Source organism: Acinonyx jubatus, chromosome D4 (assembly GCF_027475565.1).
Source record: "Acinonyx jubatus isolate Ajub_Pintada_27869175 chromosome D4, VMU_Ajub_asm_v1.0, whole genome shotgun sequence".
NCBI classification, from domain to species: Eukaryota; Metazoa; Chordata; class Mammalia; order Carnivora; family Felidae; genus Acinonyx; species Acinonyx jubatus.
Window position 1 is genome coordinate 14529449 of NC_069391.1, and position 25214 is coordinate 14554662.

Sequence of the window (25214 nt, forward strand, 5' to 3'; positions counted from 1 at the left end):
AGACTGTGCCAGATGTGTGGTTACCTCAACTGACCTTCACAATCTTGCGGGGACGGCCGTCATCATCCCGCTGTATCTGTGGGGTTTTTGAAGCTCAGGGAGGGTGTGCAGCTTATTCACTGTCATGCAGTTCGCAAGTGGCAGGGCCGGGATTTAAATGTAGTAATTGCTAATAGTAACAGCAGGGATTTACTGAACACATACTATGTGCCATGCACTGTGCTAAGTGCTCTCTCTGGATTAGCTCAAGGGATCTGGACAGCAGATCGTGCAGTAGGCACTGTTAATATCCATGTTCAGAGAGTGAAGTACCCTGCATCGGGTCACAGAAGAGGGGACTGAGAGAGCTAGGATTTGCCCCAGAGCCAGGCTCACCCCCAAGCCTGTGCTTTACCACCGCCCGCCCCCAACCCCCGTCCCCTCACCTGGCTTCTTTAGTCCAACCGCTCTCTGCGAGGTATCACTTCCGTATCTTGATGACTTAACCTGCCTTTTCTCCTTTTTTTCTCCCAACATTGCACTCTAACGACTCCTGCAGGCCGCCTCCTTGATGTTCCCTCTTTCTGGCTGATTTTAGTTCTGTGTTTTCCATTATTTTAATATTTTCTTCCCATGTTTCTAATTTCCCTCTACAGTGTATCCCTGTTACTAATAACGAGTCATTAGAGACCACACTGCCTAGAGCTCTCCCTGCCACCTCTCCCCCCACGTTAGTTTTGGTTATAATGTAGAAGTTAGAAATCAAATCTAATTTAAGACTGTCTGATCCCTCAGATTCATATCCCACATTCTTATCTTTTGCAGAGTTCTGGTTCACAGGTAAGAATAATTGAGGTAATTTGGTTTAAATCATGGTGCATGAGAAGCATAGGCATATCTCTGCCTTTGGAATCTCAGATTTGCCTTCTCCCAACATTTGCTTCATGAGATGGAGCCAAGACTATACTTTACACTGAGGTCCCCCCAACCCCCCCAACTTTGGAAAATGACGAGTTTTAAAAGCTGAATTCTTAGAGAAACCAGTGATATTTCCCACTGCTTGAGGAAAAAAAAAAAAAAACTATGTCGGCAGTTGACAAGCAGAGGGACCAGACAGACATCCTTATAATCATTGTGATATTTTACTTGTTATGTTGGGTCTTGAAGGAAAGAAAGTCATCTTATACATTTAAATGGTCCCCAGGTTGGGGTGCCTGAGTGGCTCAGTTGCTTAAGCAGTGGACTCTTGATTTCAGCTCAGGTCATGATCTTGCGGTTCATGAGATTGAGCTCCAGGCCGGGCTCCATGTGACAGTGCGCGGAGCCTGCTTCTGATTCTCTCCCTCCCTTTCTCTCTGCTCCTCCCCTGCTCATGCTCACTCTGCCTCAAAATAATAAACTTAGTGAAAAAAAAATTAAAAACAAATGTTACCCAGATTTATCACATACATTTACTAGTTTAATAAATCTCTGTCCTAATCGAAGGACTCTCAGTGATTTTGGGGGTCTTGTCACTTACGGTGTTGGCCGGGTTTCTTGTCTTGCAAGATACAGACGTCACACACTGTTGAAAGTGCTCTGATTCTCAGTGCCTGCTTGCTGTTCCTTGCATCCTTACCCATGGAAGGAGTAGGTTTGCTGGCTTGGCAGGTTGTCAGGACTTGAACTCAAGTCTGGCTCCAAAATCTGTGTCCTTGCTGCTGTTCTGATTGTATGTGTGTGAGTAAAGGCGCGTAGTATGCTTATGTGGGCTGTTTCATTATGAGGTCGACGGAGTTTGAATGTTGCACAGACACTTGAAAATGCATTTTCTTTCACATATTGGGACCTTTTGGGGATGCCGTGTAATTAGAACTACTCATGATTTGCAGCATGAGTAGAATAGCCCGGGTTCACAGGGTTGGCATTAGGTCCCACGTTGAAACGACAGCAGTGATATTCGAATTCTTGGAGTGGTTGCCACGATGCACAGATGTGGATTCTAATCACGGGTGTGACTCTGGCCAGGTTACAGCGTGGGCTGCGTGGTGCTACCTCCAGACCCACCAGAAACACATATTTTCGCATTTGGAATGCAGGTTTCCCCTGCTGCCGAAAAGTAGAGCTTTCCCGTGAAATCTTCGGAAGCCAGCGTGGCATAAAACAAAGAAGCAATTACCAGTAATTTACATGGAAAAATTTTGAGCATTCTCAGACACGAAAAACAACCTCTCTTTTTTAGGCTTTCCTGACATCCAAGGGCACATCTTGCTAACAGATATAAAGGATAGATCGAGATAAAGCACAGGTGCTCACAAGACGCTCTTCAGAGCTATGGTGGCCCGACATGCGCGGTGTAGTTCTCAGGGAAGGGGCTTGGCGGGGCCGCGCTCACTGCTCTGGGCGCATGCTGCCGCTAGGATGGCTCGCTGCAAAACCAACGCCGAATGCCATTTTTATTAAAAAATTTTTTTCTTACTGAAGCCTAGTTGACGCGCAATATTAGTTTCAGGTGTAAAACAGAGCGATTCGATGTTGATATGTATTACGAAGTGATCAACGATAAATCTAGCTACCATCTGTCACCACACAGGGTTGTTACAGCATTATTAACTGTATTCCCTGTGCTGCACATTACATCCTTGTGACCCATTTTATAACTTCAAGTTTGTACCTTTGGTTAATCCCATTCTCCTATTTTGCCCATCCCTCCACCCCTCTCTCTTCTGGCGGCCACCAGATTGCTCTCTGGATCTCTGACTTTGACTTGGTGCCTTTTGTCATAGAAGTGCAAATCCTCTTTGGATTTCTTTTAGTTAGCGAGAACAGGTTCCGTTGTAGGTCTTTTGTAAAAGCAAAGTGGTGTAATGCGAACGTTTGAGAAGTGGGGCCTACCTGTAGCATTTTTTCCCTCCCTGCCCCGCTTAGCTAGAAAAGTAAAATTGCATATTGTAAAATACTTAAAAGAGTGGAAAGAGGTTAATAGATGTCATCAGTAAACTCATGTCCAAAGATGTTCAGTACTAATACCTTGACTCTTTCAATGTGTATTTATACATATATACATACATACAACCTTTGAAAAAGCGGACAGGATGATAATACATATTTTGTTCTAGAATCTTTTTTTATTTAATATTCCTATCATACATTTGTATGTATTTTTATATATTATCATATATTTGTGTGTATATGTATATAAATCATTGTAGACTTATGTACAGTACATTTCTCTATACTCTATCTGGTTCTCCCAAAGGTGATGTCTTCCATAACTTTAGTAACAGTATTGAAGCCAGGACACTGACATCGGTGCAACGTATGGACCTTGTTCAGATGTCAGCAGTTTGACGTGCACTCGTGTGTTTATTCCTATGCTTTTTAAACTACCTTTTTAAACAGTTGCGTGTAGTCTGCTGTACGTATGCACCGTATTATTTTTACTGGGGCGAACGTGGGGTAGGACGTGAGTTTGAACCTTGTCTCTGTTCTTCACGACGTCCGTAGCCTCGGGTGAGATATTTGAGCTCTACCAGCCTGCTTACCCATCGTAAAATCCGGATCATCACACTTAGGTCACATAATCCTTACAAGGATTACACAAGAAAGTGTATCTGGGCGCAAGTAGTAACTCAGTAAATGTTAATGCATCCTTAAGGTGGGTGGTATAATCTGGCACAAAAATATGGTAGTGACTTTGGTCAGTTCTTCAAATTCCGCTAATGGTATTCTGCAAATAGCTCTTCATTTGGAGGAAATTCTCCATATTATCTCTTGATTGGGAATGAAATAACAGTGGAGTAGGTGCTGGCAGAGGGGAACTGGATTTATTTATCTTGCACTCACGGAAGCAATACTTTATCGTATTTAACCCTCACAACAACCCTGTGAAATCGAGATTTCACAGATGAGGAAACTGAACTTCAGGAAACTTCTTCCAAGTCATAGAGCTAGAGCTGGTCTTTGAACTCTGGGCTCTGTGACTGTCTCTTTATTAAACTCATCATGTTTCTGCCGGGCGGGAAGTGTGATTTGTCTAATATGATACTTGGCCTCTAGTTTCTGACTATGTCTGTCTCATCGTGCCAAATGTTTGCCACCTGCGTTAAGCACTGACTGATGGCATTGAATTCAGAAAGCAGGGTGTCATGCAGAAAAAGCTAAAAAAAAAACTCTTCAAAAGTGTCTCAAAGGGCCATTTAAGCAAAATTGAACATGAAAAGTATCTTTATTATGGGAGTATGGATTTGAATTTTTTAAAGAGGCTCTGTTATCATTTGGACACAGAATGTCCATCACTCTATAATAACTATTAATCTTTTTTTTTTTGAGAGAGAGAGAGCAAGAGAGCATTACTGGTAGGGGGAGAGGGAGGGAGGGAGGGAGGGAGGAAGAGAGGGAGAGAGAGAGAGAGAGAGAGAGAGAGAGAGAAAGAATCTTAAGCAGGTTCCACACTCAACGAGGAGCCTGACGCAGGGCTCAATCCCATTATCCTGAGATCATGACCTGATCCAAAATCAAGAGTTGGACACTCAACCAACTGAGCCAGCCAGGTGCCCCTATAATAACTGTTATTTTAGTCATCAACATTGCTGGCCTGTGTTTAACAAGCTTCTAATTAGCATTCCTGTCTCTAACCTTCCCCTCCTTGAATTCAGTCTTCTTGTTTTAATTCTTGCTAGTTTATCGGTATTAATTGGAATCTGGACTGGAATGGGCAGGGCAGTATAGTGCTGTGGAAAGAACACAGACCTAGGAATCATTTGAATCCCAGATGTAATCATTTTATGGTCTGATGACAGGTCTGATAACAGTTCTGAGCCTGAGTTACTTAGATGGGAACATTACTTAATATGTACTTTATAGGGTTGATATGAGAAATAGAGTATGATGTGTTCAAAAGTGCCTGGATTAGTTCCTCATGTGTAATCAGTGCTTAATAAAAGGTAACTGAAGATTGTTCACTTTAAATGTTTTTCCCATCATTCTTTATCTTCTTTTGTTTTTTGTATTTATTTAAATAAGCATTATCCCCAATAATTTTTTTTTCTTTAAAGTTTATTTATTTTTGACAGGGAGAGAGAGAGAGACAGAGCACGGGTGGGGGAAGGGCAGAGAGAGGGAGACACAGAATCCGAAGCAGGCTCTAGGCTCTAAGCTGTCAGCACAGAGCCCGACGTGGGGCTCCAACTCACGGACCGTGAGATCATGACCTGAGCTGAAGTCAGACGCTCAGCTGACTGAGCCACCCAGGTGCCCCCCCCCCAATACTTTATTTTAAAGTTTATTTATTTTGAGAGAGACAGAGACAGCACAAGTTGGGGAGGGGCAGAGAGAGAAGGAGAGAGAGAGAATACCAAGCATCCTCTGCACTGCCAACGCAGAGCCTGACTCGGAGCTTGAACTCATGAAATGGTGAGATCGTGACCTGAGCCGAAATCAAGAGTTGGATGCTTAACTGACTGAGCCACCCAGGCATCCCCCGCTAATACTTTTTTTTGGGGGGGTGGGGTGTCTTGTGACCTAGGTTTCCCACTCTTTTTAAAAATTTTAACTTTAAAGGAAAGTGAAATAGAACCTCTATAAAACCCACTTTGAAATGTGAATGGGGCTCCCCCTCAGTCTCTGTTGCTGGGTCCTGAATAGCAGCGGGGAAGCATTGGAGCAGATGGTTAGGCCGTGGGGGCCCAGGACCAGCACAGCCCCGCCTCTCCCTGATGAACTGTGGTTGCAGCCCACCCACCTCTCCTAACAACTAGGGCTTAACTAGCAGTGTTTCCTGGGAAGGCCAAGAAGCTGGGCCACTACTTTTACTCCACAGTCTGCGTTGTGGCCTTGACAGCCCTTGACAGCTCGTCATCGTGAGCCCTAGTCTAATCCAAAGAGCAGATTAAAAAAATTAAAAGTCTATGGGGCGCCTGGGTGGCTCAATCGGTTAAGCGTCTGACTTTGGCTCAGGTCATGATCTCATGGTTTGTGAGTTCGAGCCCCACATCGGGCTCTGTGCTGACAGCTCACAGCCTGGAGCCTGCTTGGGATTCTGTGTCTCCCTCTCTCTCTGCCCCTCCCCCACTTTCTCTCTCTCTCTCTCTGTCTCTGTCTCTCTCTCTCTCAAAAAGAAATAAACAGTAAAAAAAATAAAAACCCTGAAAGTTTATTTTCTCCTGATTGTAAGTATTACATATGCTTCAAATTTTCCTTCAGGAGACCAGAAAGAAGGGAAAAAAAAAAAGGAATCAGGAAATCACCCAGCCACTATTAACATTTTGATGTTTTTCTTTTTCTGCTTTCTCCTCTGCATAGATTTTATTTTTTAAAGGACTCACAATTTAATCTTCTATTTTTTTTATATAACATTATGACTTGGAATATTCCTGTGTTATCAATTTAGGTTCTTATTTTTTTCCTGTTAAAGTAAATCTGTGGTGGATGACTTTGGGCATAAGGCTTTTCCTTACACTATATTTTGGACTCTTCCTGTGAGATTGAGTCCTGGGAATGGAATCATCGGGATGAGTGTGAACATGTTTATCCTGTACACACACACTTGTTATCTATAGTATGTCCATAGGGAGTCACATCAGTTTACATTCCTGCCAGTGTATTTCTTGGCTGCTGGATGCTCGGTCAGTTCTTGAAAAGTTAATATTAATTGTGTTGCTTCATAGTAAGTTTGCCAGCACTGGATATTCTCATTAAAACAGTCTTGTTAAATGAAACCTTGTTTTCATTTGCTCTGTTTGATTATTGGTGAGTTACAGTATGTTTTCAAATGCTTGATAACCCCATATGTATTTTCTTTCTTTTTTTAAAAAAAAATTTTTTTTTTTTAACGTTTATTTATTTTTGAGACAGAGAGAGACAGAGCATGATCGGGGGAGGGGCAGAGAGAGAGGGAGATACAGAATCCGAAGCAGGCTCCAGGCTCTGAGCCATCAGCCCAGAGCCCGACGCGGGGCTTGAACGCATGGACCGCGAGATCATGACCTGAGCCGAAGTCGGACGCTTAACCGACTGAGCCACCCAGGCGCCCCCTTTTTTTTTTTTTAAATGTTCATTTAAATTTTGAAAGAGAGCGACCTCAAGCAGGGAAGGGACAGAGAGAGAGGGAGGCAGAGGACCTGAAAGAGGCTCCGCACTGACGGCAGAGAGCCCGACGCGGGGCTCGAACTCACAAACCGTGAGATCATGACCTGAGCCCAGAGCTGGATGCTCAACCGACTGAGCCACCCAGGCCCCCTATTTTCTTTTCTACTAACCTGTGTATTAATGAAGTAAGGATGTTCTGGACACAAGTAGCCCTTGCAGTTTGCTGAACTTACAGCTTCTCAAGGTGGCCACTGGACTGCCATGCTGACCACTTCTGTTTCTCCAGATGACTTTGGGTTTGAGCTGGGCTCAGCTCCATGAGCATTGCCGGCTTGAATCTGTCTCTGCTTGTCATGTGGCACTCTTCATTTCCTACCTTGTAAAAACAAGTCGATGAAGTTGTTTTTCTTTTTTTAAACCATTATAACAGGAACATTCTCAGTAACCTCAGAACGTTTGAAAGAAGCGAAGGAAAGAAATCAGCTCTATGTACCCACCCAGATCCAGATTTTGTTAGCATTCTGTGCTTTTCCTTGCAGTCTTTTAAAAAAATCACAGCACTTTTACCCGGTTGTAGCCTTTCCCCTCTTAACATCAGCATCGTAACATAATCATTACTCTGTGTTGTTTCAAAATCTTCATGTTAGTTGTGCTTTGGGTCCTGGAGGTTATGTCCATCTTTTTCTTTTCCTTCCTCAACTCGTCTCCCCCCACCCCGAGGCAGTCTGTTTAGTGCGCTCCAGAAACCCGCTCGTCTCCCCTCTCTCCCTCTTGTAGGGGTCTGAGGATTGTGGGGCTGCTCTGCTGGACAAGGCCACCCTTTTGGTGCAGCTGCGCTCAGAAAACCTCAACAAGAGCGCGGAGAACCACCGACTGCGTAGGAGCGTGAGGAAGGTGACCCAGGAGCTGAGCCGCCTACAGCAGGAGAGAGAGAGACTGGAGAAGGACTTGGAGGAGGCCCATCGCGAGAGGAGCAGAGGGGACCGCACCATCCACGTGAGCGGCAGCAGCGTGGGCGGGCCGGGCTCTTTGTCAGTTGCTGGCTTCAGGGAGATCTTCTTTGCGGAAGACGTAGAAAAGTCTGAAAAACATAAAAAAGAAAATGTTTCACTCCTCGTCTCATCACCTAGAAACTCTGCCTGTCTCTCTGTCTCTGTCTCTGTCTCTCTCTCTCTCTCTCTCTCTCACACACACACACACACACACACACACACTCACCCACTCACTCACTCGCTCACTCAGTCACATGCACACATGATTGGCGTCAGGCTGAAAATGCAGTTTTGTATTTTGCTTTTTTCGGTGTTCTCTTTTTGGTGCGTTGCCATGTTATGAGTGCTCTTTAGAAACATGTTTTTATTTGTTTGTTTTTCAGTACGAGGATAATATTTCATCACTTGGATGTGCTGCAGTTTATTTACTCCCTTATGTAGGACATTTAGGTTGTTACACTTTTTTTTTTTTTTGCCTTATAACATGCAATAGCAAACATCCTTGTATCTAAATACTTTTCTATTGATTAGTTCCTGATAGAGGCATAATTATTGGGTCAAAGAGTATGAATATTTTTACCATTATTTTATAGATATATGCAAATTGTTTCCCAGAATGACTATGTCCGATTTCTGTGTGTTAGAGTGATCCTTTTTTAAAGACTATGTATTTATTCAGCACTGGATGCTAGCATTTAAAAAATTCTCTCGGGGGGCACTTGGGTGGCTCAGTCGGTTAAGTGGCTGACTTTGGCTCAGGTCGTGATCTCATGGTTCACGAGTTTGAGCCCCGCGTTGGGCTCTGTGCTGACAGCTCAGAGCCTGGAGTCTGCTTCGGATTCTGTGTTTCCTTCTCTCTGCCCCATCCCTGCTCATGCTCTGTCTCTTTTTCAAAAAAATAAGCATTAAAAAAATTTAAAAATAAATATAATTTAAAATAAAAAATTCTGAATTTGGCAGGCATAAAGTAGTTTATCTTTGAAGATTTCTATTATATGTTTTTTAAAGTTTATTTATTTTTGAGAGAGAGAGCAAGCGGGGGAGCGGGGGAGGGGCAGAGAGAGAGAGAGAGAGAGGGAATCCAAAGCAGGCTCTGAGCTGTCAGCACAGAGCCCGATGCAGGGCTTGAACCCACGAACTGTGAGATCATGACGTGAGTCGAGATCAAGAGTGAGACGCTTAACCGACTGAGCCACCCAGGTGCCCGAAAATTTGTTACGTTTCAACTTAAGTATTCAGCGTGTTGAGAGTCACATCCAGATGCGTCGCCTGGGTGCAGTTGGGTGGGATAGGGTCTGAGTCTGAGTGATCATTGACACTCTGGTCAAATGAATAACCTGCACAGGAACCCCGGCCAGGCACAGGACCTCGCGTGGGCAGTCATTAGAATGGCAGTCTCACAGGGGAGCCCACAGGTGCTACAGTTGAGTTCTCCAGTGGCTGCTGTGGGCACGGACATCCGGATCCCCTGCTTTGAAATCCTAACGTGAACACTGACAAGAGAATTGAAATACGAATGTTTGTGTATTTTAACACAAATATTAATGAACATCAAGGGAACAGTAATGGAAATTTAGAAAAAGAAAACGTCACCTACAGTTCCACCAGCCTGACACAGTAACTTTTTGGTTTTCAGTGTCACCCTTCAGACCTTGGTGCAGCTGGGTACCGCTCTGGGTCCTTTGATCCCTTACTTTATCATGGGCATCTTCCCATACTGTGTGGGGCCCAGAGTGACCGTGTGGAATGATGCATACTCTTCACTGAACAGATTTCACATGCTTTCCATAATCATTTCCTGTTCCGTCGCCGTGTTGGTTGTTTAAATGATGCCACTATAACCGTCTTTGGGCGTAAAGGTGTTTTCCCTTAAAATTCCTAGGATTTGAGTGAGTTTTACTAGGTCAGATGCTACCAACATTTTATGCTAGTTAATCATGTTGCCAAATCATTTGTCCAAAGGGCTGGCCCAGTTTATGCTGCCACCGGCGACCTTGGAGTATACCAGTTTACTGCATGTTGTTAAAAGAAGCGTTTCCCACGTGTTCTTGAACACCAGATGTCCCTGCTTTAGATGTTGATGGAAATATAAGCCATGGTCTCTGAAAGTTTCATCTTTTCCAAAGGGAGATGGAAATGTTATCTGTGATAAAATGCAAAATAGCTTAAAATCCAGGGCTCATTAATGCAGCTCAGGGAGTCGGTGCAGAAGATCCCCGTGGGATGGAGTAGTCGGGAAACCTTCTAGGAGGAGGTGACATGAGTTGAACGAGAAGAAGTAGGGTTTGAGTTGTGTGCGGTAAGGCAAAGACTGGCCAGATAGAGGTGCGGTGTTCATGGTTCTTACTCCTTCACTGGATAACTTCCACTTAGTTTAAAGTAGCTCAGCCCCTCCACCCCTCACTGTCATTATAAAAGGTTCATTCAGTAGAATTTGGATTGGGGACATGCATACACATACACACATCTCTCTATAAAATAAGTAATTTTTTAATCTCATAACCCATTCTTGGTAAACATTTGAAAGGGCTGTGTGATATTACATCAGGTGGAGATGCTGTAATTTATTTACCTGTCCCTCTGCCATCAGACCTTGGTGGTTCCGTAAAGCACTTACTCAGGTACACCTTGGTGCTTCTGAAAGAATTTTGGGCTGCTGTTGGTAAGCAGATATATTCCTGTGTAGCACCTGCACATCTGTGCGGGGAGGCGGGGAGTGCTTGGTGACGAAAGGAAGGGGAGGGGGACAGTGAGAGGAGGGATTGGGGTTGAGCATCCTGGGGGTGGGAGGGGTTTTTCTGCCGTGACTGAAATCCAGCTTGAGCTGACTTAGGCAAAAAGAGGGAATTCTTGCCTTGTGTAATAACTAAAGTGCTGGAGGGACAGAGACCCTGGCACACTGTGGGGACCGGATCTTGGTCCCTGAGAGCCGGCTTCTTCCTCTCACGGCTGCATCCTCCAGTTCCAGGTGGTTGGACCATCATTGCCCTCCTGCTGGGCTCACATAGTCCCGGTTTATTACATAAGAGGGAGGAGGACTCTCCCACTCCGTTGCCCCCGCTGTCTCCCTGTCAGGATGGCCGGAGGGGTGAGGTATGGAGAGGCCCAGACCAGCGTGGGTCACGTGCCCGTTCTTTGTCAGCGGTGTGTACGTGTGCATGCGCGTGTGCGTGTGAGTCCCGTCACGGACGGCCTCCTCAGAGGCACGTGCTTGGGAGGGCTGGGCAGTTACCCAGAGAAGAGGGCTGCTTTGCTTCAGACCTGAACAACCACAGTGCACGCTAAACGCTTACCTCAGGCGAACGTGGCCGTGACCCCGAGCTTTCTAGCATCTCGCCTTGACTCCTTTTCTGCATCAGGTCATATGTGTGTTTCCGGCGAGGTGATGTGGCCATGGATTCTTTCCTTTTGTGTATGTATTGCGTCACAGTGGTATCTCTGCTTACCTTCTGGTTACGGCTGAAGAATTCGGCCGTGTCCGTCTCCTGTGAACGTTTTACACTGGACATCAGGGCGCTGGCTTGTTGAGAGTCCGGGGAGCATGAAGGGGGTGTTCAATGCAGACGTAGAGCAGGACCTGCCGGCCCCGGCGTGTCTTGTCTGCTTGTTCTCTAACAGGCTCTTTAATGAACTAGATTCACTCACCAGCTGCTACTGCTGTTGCTTCCGGATTGAAACAAACCAACAAATAAGCAGACCTTGTAGGGGCCTCTGTTTCTGCCCTGGCAAAGGAGAGGAATCCATCCGTGCGTTCGGCCACATTGAACACTGTGCAGACCCTCGGCTGGGCGTGGGGACACTTCCACGACAGTGGTATGAACAAAGTCCCGCGGGAGCACAGGGCAGGGAAGCGGCTCGCAGGATCAGAGAAGGCTCTTGGGGAAAGCGACTTGTGAACTGGTTCTGAAGTTGGAGTTAAACAAAGGTTAATAGATAGGCAAGGGAGGGTTTTGTAGAGAGGGCCGAGGCACAGGGGTATGAGAGCGGATGGTGTATTTGGGGACACAAAACAGGAATGCCCTGTTTGAAGTATTCTGAAGTATTATTTGGAGCTTTAAAAATTGTGATTTATTCCCTTTGGTGTTTCAAAAACATTTTCAGAGGTTTACGGAGAGTCATAAAAATGAGATCAAAGATACAGATAAAGGCGTTAAGGTCAAGGAACGAACAGGGGGAGTAGTAAAATGGAAGCAGAGTGAGGAGAAATGCACGTCGCGATACCTGTGACGGTACCAAAGGTGGGGCTTAAAATTCAGCCGGCAGCTCCTGGCAGCGAAAGTAAAAAGGGAAATTCGGGAAAAAAAAAAAAAAAAAAAGGGAAATTCGGGTACAAGGTCTTCAGTGTCTGAAGATGAACACATTGAGATAAGAGCACGGCTTCTGCTGGGACTCAGGCCTGGGAGTGGTATTGCCTCTGGTGGGTTTCTGGAGTTCTCGAGCAGGATAGGGTCTTTGACACTATGCTGTTCAGTAGAAACAGTTCTGTGCAGGGCCATGTCAGTGCCACCCAAGTCGGTAAGCTCAGACGTGGTTTCCAGTCCCTGGGACGATGGTCCAGCTGTTTCCCATTATTCTCGTTTCTTTTTTTCTTTTTTTCTTTTTTTTTGATTTTTTAAATGTCTTCAACGTTTATTTATTTTTGGGACAGAGAGACAGAGCATGAACGGGGGAGGGGCAGAGAGAGAGGGAGACACAGAATCGGAAACAGGCTCCAGGCTCTGAGCCATCAGCCCAGAGCCCGACGCGGGGCTCGAACTCACGGACCGCGAGATCGTGACCTGGCTGAAGTCGGACGCTTAACCGACTGCGCCACCCAGGCGCCCCTTAAATGTCTTCATTTATCTTTGAGAGAGAGAGAGAGAGGGAGACACGGAATCCGAAGCAGGCTCCAGGCTCTGAGTTGTCAGCACAGAGCCTGACGTGGGGCTAGAACTCACGAACCACGAGATCATGAGCTGATCTGAAGTCGGGCGCTTTACCGACTGAGCCACCCAGGCACCCCCCATTATACTCGTTTCTTAGACAGGAACTCCAAGCTCAGTGAGAAATGCTGCAGCCCTTTTTATTTATTTATTTAAAAAAACATTTTTTTTTTCAACGTTTATTTATTTTTGGGACAGAGAGAGACAGAGCATGAACGGGGGAGGGGCAGAGAGAGAGGGAGACACAGAATCGGAAACAGGCTCCAGGCTCTGAGCCATCAGCCCAGAGCCCGACGCGGGGCTCGAACTCACGGACCGCGAGATCGTGACCTGGCTAAAGTCGGACGCTTAACCGACGCGCCACCCAGGCGCCCCTGCTGCAGCCCTTTTTATAGGCGAGTCCTGACTCAGAGCCTTTGCCGTGGTCCACGGTCAAGCATACTGGGTTTTGTTGTTGTTTTCAGCATCCCCTGAATTCTTTCTGATGGAAAGCCGACCGGTTATCTTTTGGATGTGGGCAAACCATCCTTTGCACGTGAATTGCTGTCTCAGTGTGCTTGCTCTTCAGCTCTTCAGAGGGAGCCGATACCTGTCTGAACAGGCGGCTTGGGTCTGGGGCGTAGGAGTTCCCTGTGTCAGAAGGTGCCTGGGCCCTGCGAGCTTCGACCATGAGAGTCACTTTGTCACGTTTGTTTCAGTTGCCTGGGATTGCGGTGACCCAGTGCCGGTTGACTCGGCACACGTTATAATTTGCGTTTGTTTGCTTGTTTGTTTATTCAGGGGACGTGTAATGTGTCCTCGCGGTGGCACAGGCACTGTTGGTAGGCCCTGGTGAATGCAAGCTTTGGCTTTTCCTTCGAAATCTTTCCACAACCAGAAGGGTCCAAAGGTGCGTCTTCCAGAGCGAGCCCCTTCTTTGTATTATACCTCCTTGCCACCAGAGGGAGCCACATCCCTACCAGGAAGTTCAGGAGGTCTTGGCAAAATACACACCAGCAAACCTGGTGTTCCCCAGTTGGTGTCTTAACTGCCATGTTGTAAGTGTCCTGGCTTCTGTGGTTTATAACGGGAATGCTGCTCGGATTGTTGCATCCTTGCCCTCACACCTTGACTTTGGTATATCATTTGGCTCCAGAGGCTTAAGTCTCTCCTTTTAGTGTGTACGTGTGTGTGCATATGCATGCGTGCTTGTGTGTGTGTGTGTGTGTGTGTGTGTGTGTGTGTGTGTGTTTGGTGAAAAGTGATAGAGAGAGGTAAACTTTTATTTACCTTTATTTTAGATTTGCTTTTTCTGGGTCAGGTGTTCTGTATGCTACTCGGGGTGGGTGGGGGAAAGGAGTAAGTGCTAGTCTTTTTCTTCTCCTTTATAAGCAACGTATATGAGACATTGGTTTAGCTGTATTCCCCAGACTGTCTCATAATGCTCTCATCTGTTACAAGACCTGTCATCCGCTACTCTGACAAGTGTGTGCTTCAGTACCTGGGCACTTAGCTCTGTGGGGATGCATTTGCTGGCTAAAGCCCAAAAATCTAATTAAAGTTGTACCCGTCACCCAGCTGGCTAATCCCATGTGCTTTGACAGGAGCAGGTTTAATTTCAGGGTAGTTCATTCTGAACCCCTCTGGTTTCACATGCGTTTGTTGATGGATAGCTCCAGATGAGATTATGACAGCGTTCAGGGCGTCTCTTGTGATCTGTAGTCAAAACATGGCATTTGGAGACAGTGTCTGTAGGCTGGTTGGGTAGGGCTAGGACCACAGACCTGAAGTAGTGTGACTCAGGAATCAGAGCTCCCCTTGCCTCGTTTTTGTTGCAATCGGGTGGGAAGATTCTGAGTTGGAGTCCCTGTAGACCCATACGCAGTTTAAATGGCCTTTGCTTGAGGAAGTCCTGTCTTTGCAAATTCCAGCCACTCTTAAGAAAGGCTGAGTGCATGGGGCGCCTCCGTCGGTTGGGCGTCCAACTTCGGCTCAGGTCATGATCTCACGGTTTGTGAGTTCGAGCCCCACATTGGGCTCTATGTTCACAGCTCACAGCCTGGAGCCCGCTTCGGATCTGTGTCTCCCTCTCTCTCTGTCCCTCTCCCCCATCCCCTCTCTCAAAAATAAATATTAAAAAATTAAAAAAAAAAAAAGAAAAGAAAAAGGCTGAGTGCAGAGACTTGGGTCAAAACCGGGTTTGAGTTCTGGCTCCACCACTGGTTCGCTATTGGACCGTGAGCCAGTAACTTTGCCTTTCCAAACTGTGGGGTCCATTTCTTCTTAGAAAAAGAGCTTAGTTGTAAGGATTGAGATCGGGGACAGCACTTACGAGCATAGCACCTGGCACGTCACAAACGATCAATGAGTAGTAGCTGTTTTGATGGTGGAGATGATGCCACTCCCCTGGGAACGAGAAACTTGGCAGTTCGAGTCGGTATCTTAGGAGCAGTGGGCAACAGTGCTGGGCTTGGGTTCGAATCTTGGCTTTGGCAGGTACTTAGCTCTAAGCCTCTAGGTCAGTTGCTTAACTTTTCTCAGCTGAGGTTCTCTCCCCTGAAATGGGGTTGATTATACCTATTTTAGGATTAAATGAATGGATAGTAACATTTAATGCATGAGAAAGCAGAGGTTCCTGGCATGCAGAGGCAGATGTGTTGGACTCCTCCTCGTTCCTCTTTTCCTGCTTTTAATTGTGTGGCAGGTGCTGGCTCAGGACTTCAAATGACAAACCACTGCCCGCTAGAATCTAATGGACACTGTTGACTAATAAATGTGGTCTGCCCGGTTACCAGCCAAGTCAACAAAGCTGTAAATTTCTTCCTTGATCAACACTCCCCTCTCCTCTGAAGAAAGTGCTTGTCTGTTCCTTTCCAGCTGATTGATCCCTCTAGGAAGGGGGGGAGAACCCTTTTCGAGTGACGGATTCTGTAGTACCTCAGTGGCTTGTGCACGGGGCTGCTGTGGAGGCTGGTGTAAAAGGCTGGTCCCATCAGTTTTCACGTGGAATTGCTGTAGTCTCTCTGGGGGCACAGACAGAAGGGCTTTCCCTTATCTCTGGTTCTTACTTTATAATTTCTGTGCCAGGCTCTGTCCTCGGCACTGGGAGCACTAGAAACACAGACAGAGAGCTAATTAAAATATAGCGAGATAAGTGCGGGTAGGGGGATGGGCCAGACGCTTTGGGAGCACAGAGCATGGATCTACACTAAGAGCAGGGGTGGGAGTGGGGAGGGCTTCACCGAGGAGGAGGTTTGGAGGGGAGACTTGAAGGCTGAGTAGCTGTTTGCTGGTCAAGGGAGAGCCTGTGTGGACACCTGGGGAGCATGCACGAGCCTGGCACAAAGAAGAACAGTGAGTGGCTGGCAGAGAGGAGAGGGCGGAACGTTCCATCACACCCCGGCTGGGGTTGGAGAGAGGGGTGGTGCCTGATGGCTGTTAAGTGACTCAGCTGGGCCTTGACCCCTGCCCGGTTTGAACTCTGATTCCTTCGTCCCTCCCCCGCCCAGCCAGCTTCCTGGTGAAAGCCACACTGAGTTCCTTGCTCAGAACTTTTGTAGTCCCCGCAGCCAGGACCACACAGTGCCACACGCGTGTGTCAGATCTCTGTGGTGAGCCCGGCTCATTCCAGCAGTTTCCGTTTGTCCATTTATTCATTCATTGAAGCATATGAATTCTTGGTTCAAATGTAGCTCTTCTGGAGAGAAAACGTGAAGGCAGGGCTGCTCGGGGAGAAGTGAGGTGGGAGGCCGGGCACCCCCTCCCCCACCATGTCACCCTCCACCGCCCCCAGGGGCGACAAGGCTTCGGAACATGGGCTGGACACTGCTCTCTCATGCTAATTCTGGAAATTCTTACATCACTGGGTTCCTATACCTCATTAAGATTTTGGAGAAGTTTCCTTTGTGTATTGAAAAAGGTAACCACTGAGCACTCTGACAAGCTTTGTCACAGCGAAACCTGAGAAGGTGGAAATTTGATGGATGAGAACCTTCTCATTCTCCATCTGGCCGGAGATAAAACAAACCAGCTGACTGCAGAAGGAAGTAAGAGGGCCTGGCTTTTCATTTCTAATGTGATTCTAAGATTATAGGGATATTTTATTTTTAAAATAATCCGCTTCTTTTTTCTGTCATTCTCCCTGTGATATGCAAAGGCGACGCTCAGCTCAGTGTTGGTCCAGAGCACACCTGCGCATCTTAAGCAAAATTGCCCATTAGGTGAAAAGTGAGGCCACTCGGTTGATGTCACTGCACGCAGATCCTCCTGTGGCAGCTCTCTTCTGGAAAGCAAGGTGGTGGTCTGGTACGGGAGAGGGGTTTTCAGACTCTCTTCCCTGTCCCTTGGTCCAGAAGCAAGTAAGACAGGTGCACCTGAGGGGGTTTGCAGGTTCCTCAGGGTAGTGGCTTCTTGCACTAAAATCAAGTACAGATTTCCATGTTTGTCCCCAAGCCAACCGGGTCCGTTGTTGGAGGAAGGCCCAGGAGTGTGCAGTTAGAGGATGCGAGGGCCAGCCTTGGGTTTTGCTAATCCCCGGGCTTCCTGGGCTCCCTTTGAAAAACCACTGGTGTGGGGGCACCTGGATGGCTCTGTCGGTTGACTGTCTGACTCTTGATTTTGGCTCAGGTCATGATCCCAGGGATGAGGGATCAAGGTCCTCATTGGGCTCTGCGCTCAGTGTGGAGCCTGCTTGGGATTCTCTTCCTCTCTCTCTTTCTCTTTCCCTCTCCCTCCCTCCTTCCACCCCTCCCCTACTTGTGTGCGCATGTGTGCATGCATGTGTGTGTGTGTGCTCTCTCTCCCTCTGTCTAAAAAAGAAAAAAAAAAAAAGAGAGAAACCACTGGTTTAGTGGTTTAGTGAAAAGAATGTGAATAGACCTGCTTTAAATCCTGATTCCGCCACTTCCTTTGGGTAAGTTGCTGGTGTATTTGAACCTCTGTTTCCTGATTGGTAAAATGGGTGGGGTCAGAGCATCTGCCCACAGGGGTGTTGTGAGAGCTGCGTGAGGGGATGGTTGTAAAGGTCCCATCACTGTCCTAAACGCTGTAGAGGTTTGCAGAGAAAGGTGGTGGGTGGTGTTTTGGGAGGACGATCGCTGAGGGCCAGAGCAGTCCGGGAGGGCATCGTGGAAGAGATGGCACTGGGAATGGACCTTGCAGGGTGAGCATGCTGTCTCCAGGCAGAACTGGGGGGAGCTATACTGTCTATTTCCAGATGGAGAGGGACAGGTGGTCAGGCGAGGTAAGGCTACAAGGTAGGCTGGAGCCCGTGGTGGGAAGTAGGGGGCCTGGGACGAAGGTTTGTTAAGCAAGGTGGCTTCATTCACAGTTAGCACGAGGTCACTGCGGGGTCCTGGGTAGAGATGTAATGATCGGGGTGTGTGTGTGTGTGTGATTTGGTGGTTGAATGTAGAGATAGACCAGTTAGGAAGCTGTTGCACTTGAGCAGCTGAGAGCTGATTTCTGAAGAAGGCAGAGGCAGGGGGGTGGAGGGAGAGGAGGGCTGAGCAGGGAGGACATTTTTCTCCCCAGTACTTCTGGTTCTACCTGTCCCCTTAATACTTCCTCAAGGGAGGACGGGGGACTGTCCGGGTACTCAGAGTCCCGGTTCACCGGGCCAGCCTTGCTGATGCGTGGGTTACTCTCCCTTAAGGCAAGAACCCAGGTTCCGGATTCCCTAGCTTTCTTGCTGCAGACCTAACCAGGCCTGGCACTTGTTGGGCAGATGGCTCCCCTGAGCTGCATGTACCCTCCTCCTTCAAAAAGCAAAACCCAGAACAGCCGTGTTTTATCAGAAAGCCCTGCTTCGGGTAGGCCATTTTCACAGACTTGTACTTTGATTCCCAGTCTGTGGTTGGTTCAGCTCCTGTGAGAACTCCAAGGGGTTGGGGGTAGGGGTAGTTGGCAGGGCGGGATTTGGGCACTCGTGTCCACGGAAAATCACCACATACTCACCCTTCCTCTCTCGTGTGCTCTGCGCGGAGGCTGGGCTCTCCCTTCAGGCCTGAGTCACCTGTCAAGGTGTGTGTGAGAGCCAGGGGGAGGAGCGGGATCTGGGGCCCGGTGGGTGGTGATGCTGTGGCCACAGGAGGAAACCTGGAAGTAGAGGTCCGCCTGGAGGATATGTGTGCAGAGGGCGGGAGATGACGTAGTGTCGTTTCCTGTGCACCTGCTGTGCCGGGTGCCCATCGCACATTCTCTCATTTAACCCTCCGGGGACCCTAGGAGCCTGTACCGTTATCCCCATTTACTGGAAAGGAAACACTCAAAGATTTTTGTTATCTATCTGTGGTCACACGGCTAGTTAGCGGTAGAGCCCGGATTCGAGTCTACTTCTGCCTATCTTCACAGCCTGGGGATATTGAAAGAGGTTTGGGGAAACCACCCAAGATTATCAATTTTCGGTTCTGATTGTTTTGCTCAGGCGAGACATGCCGTCTCCATGCCTCCCCTAAACATTTATTATAACTCCACTGGTGCCGAGCACAGGAGCCTGTCGGCGCCTCTGTGTTGCCATGGCAGCTGCTCCTCCTCAAGGCCACCTCAGCACACACGTGCCCCCCTCCCTGCAGTGGCCTTTTACTTCAAGCCTTCTCTGACTGCTCTTCGCGTGAGGTCCAGGGTCCTTGGTCCTGCCCTATTCATTAGCAGGAGGGCGTAGCTTTCAGGCTGGATGTTTTGTCAATCTCGAGTCCTTGAGAAACTGTGACATTAGCTTGGGGCGTTGGAATTATTGACCAGTGACAGCCGGTGTCCCAGAGTGGTTTTCTATTTCTTTGGTCTTAACAGAGGTGCGGTTGGGTGAGAGAGAGCACAGAATTTGGGGTCTGGCCGACCTGGGTTTGAATTTCAGCACTAGAACTTACTCGTTGTAAAGCTCTGTAAACAACTTTCAGCCTCCGTGAGTCTTGATTTCCTTTCTATAAACACAGGACTCAATACTTACCATGTATGCAGTCATCAGGGCTCAGGATGTTTTATGTCCAAGGGCCTTGGCACATGCTTGGCTCAAGGCGGGTGTGGGGTAAATAGTAGTTTCTATTACAAATGGTTATAATAAGAGAAATGCTTTATCCTGTTTGGTGTCCTGACTTTCCCTGAGACTCTGATTTACGCTGAAGGCCTTCTACCACCAAAAATACACACACACGCACGCGCGCGCACACACACACACACACACATTTGCATAGGCTCCCGGGGACCCATTCAGTGGACCTCAGATTAAGCACCTGTAATCTTGAGGAATGACCCAGTTACATGTCCTTTGTGGGATTTTGGAACAGGTCATTTTCATGTGGTCAACTCTGTTAGTTTGGGGAACATGTGGAAGAAATGTGGCATATTGGTCACCTTTCTCACTTAAAACATGCAAGTTCTTAATCTAGGTACCCGCATTAAAATTGTATAAGCAAATGAAATGGGAGAGTGGAGTAAATTGCTGTACATGCACATAGAGACTAGAACTTGAACCAGACATTAAAATAATGCGTCTGATGGGTGTTTATGTGACGGAGAGAACGGAATCAAGGAAATGATGTAAGTGGACCAGTAATTACTATGCATGCAAACGGTGTACACTTTTGACTTAGCATATGATGCAGAAGTATTTTAAGATTAAAAAGAAGGCATGATCTTTTCAGGATGACCTTTCCAAGATGGCGGGCAAACTTATTGTGAATTTAAAGCTGTACCTTTTGGCTTAACACAAGATTTTATGGTCCCTATGATCCAGTTTTTAGGAGGAGGTTTCTTTTTTCTTTTCTTTTTTTTTTTTTTTTAGTGTTTATTGATTTTTGAGACAGAGAGAGACAGAGCATGAACGGGGGAGGGTCAGAGAGAGAGGGAGACACAGAATCTGAAACAGGCTGCGGGCTCTGAGCCGTCAGCACAGAGCCTGATGTGGGGCTCGAACCCACGAACTGCGAGATCATGACCTGAGCCGAAGTCGGACGCTTAACCGACTGAGCCACCCAGGCGCCCCTAGGAGGAGGTTTCTACGAGCAAGTGTCAGATGACTGTAGGTGGATGGGGATCATTTCAAAAGAAATCCAGACCCTGGTCATAGTGTGGAAGTGAGCTTGAGAGGCTGGGTCATCAGGCGGGTGCTGTCCCTTAGTGACCATGATTGTGGGTAAATAACTTTACCTGAGCCTGTTTCCCCATTCATAAAATGGGGAGCAATCCCATCTACCTGATCCGTCCGTCTGTCGATCCATCCATCCGTCCGTCCTCCCAGCAGATATTTATTGAGTGCTATTCTGGTTGTTTACTGCATTTGCCATTCCTAGGTGTTGCTGCTGATGTTGTTTTAGGGGCTGTGTTCTGAGCACCCTGGTTCTTTTTGGTGGGAAATGGTATTTAAAGACTACAGTCTGGATGCCGGGGAGGATGCTGATTTTAGGCTTTTGCAGTGAAAGGAAGGAAATCGCAGAAAGTAGAAGTTCATCTTGATAGTTGGAATTCATATTTACAAAGACATGTTTGTACTTATTTTTGTATTTGTATTGGTTTTCACTTAGGCTTGTAGTCTTGGTTCTCATCACATTAATAATTACTTATTTAATAAGTGTATATATACATGCACAGTTTCAGAATAACAATACAAATATTGCTTCCAGCACGATTACTCAAACAGTGTAAGATTTTCTGCAGTGGTTCCTTGTGTCCTTGGAGAAGTACCCCACTTAGGGGCATATAAATTACTCTGCTTTTAAGTTGCTGAAATAACTCCTCCCTGTTTGGCTAACCAATCAACTTGATATACAGTTCGATTTATTTGTTTGTTTGTTTGCTGTGCTTCTGGTTTTAGGAGATTTTTATGTTGTTTTTCAAATAGTTACCTAAACATTTAAACGGCTTCGAGTGTCACATCTGTAAAATGAGTTTTTCTCCCTCCTTCTACCATGTTCTCTTTTATTTCCCTAAAGGCAACCATCTAATTTATTTTATAGTTAAATACATGACAGTATGCTATACATTCTTTTTTTTTTTTTCCTCCTGGGGTCCTCCTGAACCCCACCTGAGCAGTACATTCTGAAGATTACTGTAGGGCAGCGTATTGATAGAGTCCTCATTCTTTTTTCTTTATCGGTTCTGAGTGCTCCATTGTGAGAATGTCCCATAGTTTATTCCTTTCCTGGTGGATATTTGGGTGTTTCCAGCTTTTCGCTATTATGAATAGTACTTCAGTATTACAAATAGTGTATATCCTGAGGTAGTTATAATCACGCTGTTTACTGTTGGTTTTGTGGTTTTCTCCCTGACATTATAACACGAACATTTTCCATGTTACTTGTGAATGTCATTATTGAAGATAATTTTTTTTTCCTGATCAGGAAAGTAATATAGACTTATTTAGAGATTTTAGAAACTCAGAAAAATAAGAATCAGTTGAAAGTCACCCACATTCCCACTGTTTAGGTATACTATTTTGACGTGTTTCCTCATGGGCTTAACAATATTTTGTGTAAGCATTTAGAAAACAATCAGCATCATATTATATAGTATCCTGGTTTGGTGTTCCTCAGAATTGTGTGCTTTTTTTTTTTTTTTTAATACCATACTGTTTATAATTAATTCCCTATTGTTGGATATTTAATTTCTTTCTGGTTTTCGGTATTATAAATAACGCTGTGATGAATGTGCATAAAGCTTTTTCCAAATTTCAGCTTATTCCTTTTTTTTTTTTTTTTTTAAGTTTATTACTTTTGAGAGAGAGAGAGAGCGCAAGTCGGGGAGAGGCGCAGAGAGAGAGGGAGAGTGAGAGAATCCCAAGCAGGCCTGGTACGGGGCTTGAACCCACGAACTGTGCGATCATGACCTGAGCCGAAGTCGGACGCTTAACCGACTGAGCCCCCCCAGGCGCCCCCTCAGCTTATTTTTGAAGCTGGTTTTCACGAGACTTTCTGTGAGAAGGAAGCGCATGTTTGTTAAACACATCTGTTCGCTTGCTCTTCTATAGCGGAAACAGGGGAGGGAGTGTCCCCTTGAAATCTGTGAAATAAATTCTGTTTTTTCTTTTCCTTTTGGTAGGACCTTAGGAATGAAGTTGAGAAATTACGCGATGAAGTGAATGAGAGAGAGAAGGCCGTGGAGAATCATTACAAGAGTCTTTTGAGTGAAAGCAATAAAAAATTGCACAGTCAAGAGCAGATGATCAGAAGTCTAACAGGAAGTATGAATCCAAAGGACTTGTTGCTTCGGGTACCAAAGCTTCTTTTTCTTTTGTGTTTAAATCTGTTGACTTGCCATAGGTCGTTGTGTTGAAAAACTCTTTTGCAGAAATGGGTATATAAAAATAAGGCTGGCAAAAATGATTATAGCCTTCGCTGCTGTGTGTCAGAGCACATCAGAGCTTTCTTTATGTCCTTTGGACGCCAGCCACCAGCAAGAAGGGAAGGGACTGATTCTGGGTCGTATGACAGGTCAGCGGCAGAGCGCGATTGAGGCCCTGGGCTGTTTCGCTCCAGAGGCCGGCCCGCTTCACCGAGGTCCTTCCGCTGTGGGTGCCTGCTGCTCCTGACGTGCACCGTGGCCTCTGACTCTGTGCTTTTCCTCTAACTGTCCCTTTTTGTCGCGGAGTACCCCTCTTGCTTGATCGTATAGTGAAGTTTTGATTTAGTGCAGGCGTACAGGTAAGCCAAGCTGGACTCACCATGGGCATTTAACTCTGCCTCCAACTGGAGCCTTGTTAAGATGACAGTGAAGGGATGAAAGGTACAAGCCCACAGGACTGAGAGCCTTTGGGTGATTTTATTACTTTCACTCAAAAGTGAAGTAAGTGCCAATAAGAAGCAAGCTGGTTTACCCTCCAGGACCCAGAGAGGCGCAGCAGGCAGATGAGGGTCCTGGTCCCTTTGTAACCAGGAGATTTGGCTGGAATGCTGGGCAGTTCGGTGACCGCGTCCTCTTCACCGTCTCTCTGCTGAACCTAAACCAGAGAAGCTCTGGCCTGGGGGTCACCAGATACGGCTGAAGGCAGGAGTGGGTCTCTTGGATGCAAACGAGGAGGGAGTGGAAGAGTCCTTGAGGGGAGAAAAGACAGTCGGGCGTCTTCCAGCAGGACAAGCAAGTCCCCACTTGGTCCTCTCACAACGAGCCTGCACTGCCCTGCCCTTTCCACGCTCAGAGCCTCTGAGCACTTTTACCTTTAAAGGTAGCTGGACGGCCTGAGTTCCCCAAACAGGAGAAAAGTGTCTAAGAGGAAAGACAGACAGACAGACAGCACAAAGCTATGTGGAGGCAGCAGAAACCGGAGGATGTGAAGCAGACCAGACAGCTCTCCAAAGGCTCTATACTATAACTTCTTTAGATAGGAGCCAAGATCAGGATCTGAAAAATAAAAGATACTTGGAAAAGAAGAATGAGCTGTTGGAAATTGCAAGTGTGATTACAGATATAAAAAGTTTCATAGGAGAGTTAGAAACACTGGAAGATAAAGTTGAGTGAGTTTTCCAGAAAATGGAATCCAACAAAGAAACAAACAGGGGTGAGAAAATGAGAGGGAAGCAATAAGAGCTGTAGAAGCCTGACTCAGGAGCTCCAATCTCTGGCCAACAGGAGGTCCCGAAAGATGGGACAAGGCAGAGCAGAGGAGGGAAAACCTGAGTATTAGGAGAGCTTCTGGAGCAGAAGGACAGACACCTGTGCCTCAACAGGGTCTGCTGCGTTTCTCACACAATGAGTCGTGAGTGACCCACACTGCCAAGGTACGTCCTTGTGAAATAGTAGCACGTGGGGATAAAGAGAGGCTCTGAGAGGCTTCTAGAGCGAGATGCAAAGGACCCAGACTCGGAATAACATCAGAGGTCTCAGCAGCAACACCGGCGGCCAGAAGGCAGGAGAACAGCACTTTCAGATTGTGGGGGAAGAGTGACGTCCAGCCCAGCATTCTGTACTCCGCTGAGCTGGCAGCGAGAGGGGGGCAGACAAAGGCGTTTTCTGGCATTCGGTGCCTAAAATCCTATGCCTCCAGGGTACCCCCTTGCAGGGAACTCCTGAACAGTGATCCTATCCATACAAATGAGAAGCTAACTGAACAGGACAGAGACGTGGGATCCAGCAAGTAGGGGATTTTCCTAGGTTGTGGTGACCAGAAGTGCCAGGGTGCAGAGAGCTTGTATTTGAGTGCTTTCGAGAGAGGGCCTCCACGTTGGGCTTTCTCCAAGAAACAGAAACGGAGCCCTTCACTTACCTGGTGTGTCTGGCTCCATCTAGAGACACTTGAAAGTTATTTTAGAGAGTTTAGAGATGAATTTACAGGGGCGCCTGGGTG

The 25214-nt window shown here is 46.8% G+C and overlaps 1 protein-coding gene across 4 annotated transcripts in view; it reads left to right on the plus strand.

Moving 5' to 3' along the window:
- CDK5RAP2 (CDK5 regulatory subunit associated protein 2) overlaps positions 1-25214 on the plus strand; it is a 173538-nt gene that overhangs the window by 52017 nt on the left and 96307 nt on the right. For 2 of the 4 annotated variants that reach the window (XM_027034963.2, XM_053204707.1), the window contains 2 exons: positions 7825-8043; positions 22973-23143. In XM_027034963.2, the coding sequence (XP_026890764.1) occupies positions 7825-8043; positions 22973-23143 (390 nt within the window). The remainder of the gene's footprint in view (positions 1-7824; positions 8044-22972; positions 23144-25214) is intronic. The other 2 variants (XM_053204708.1, XM_053204709.1) reach the window with 2 other exon arrangements.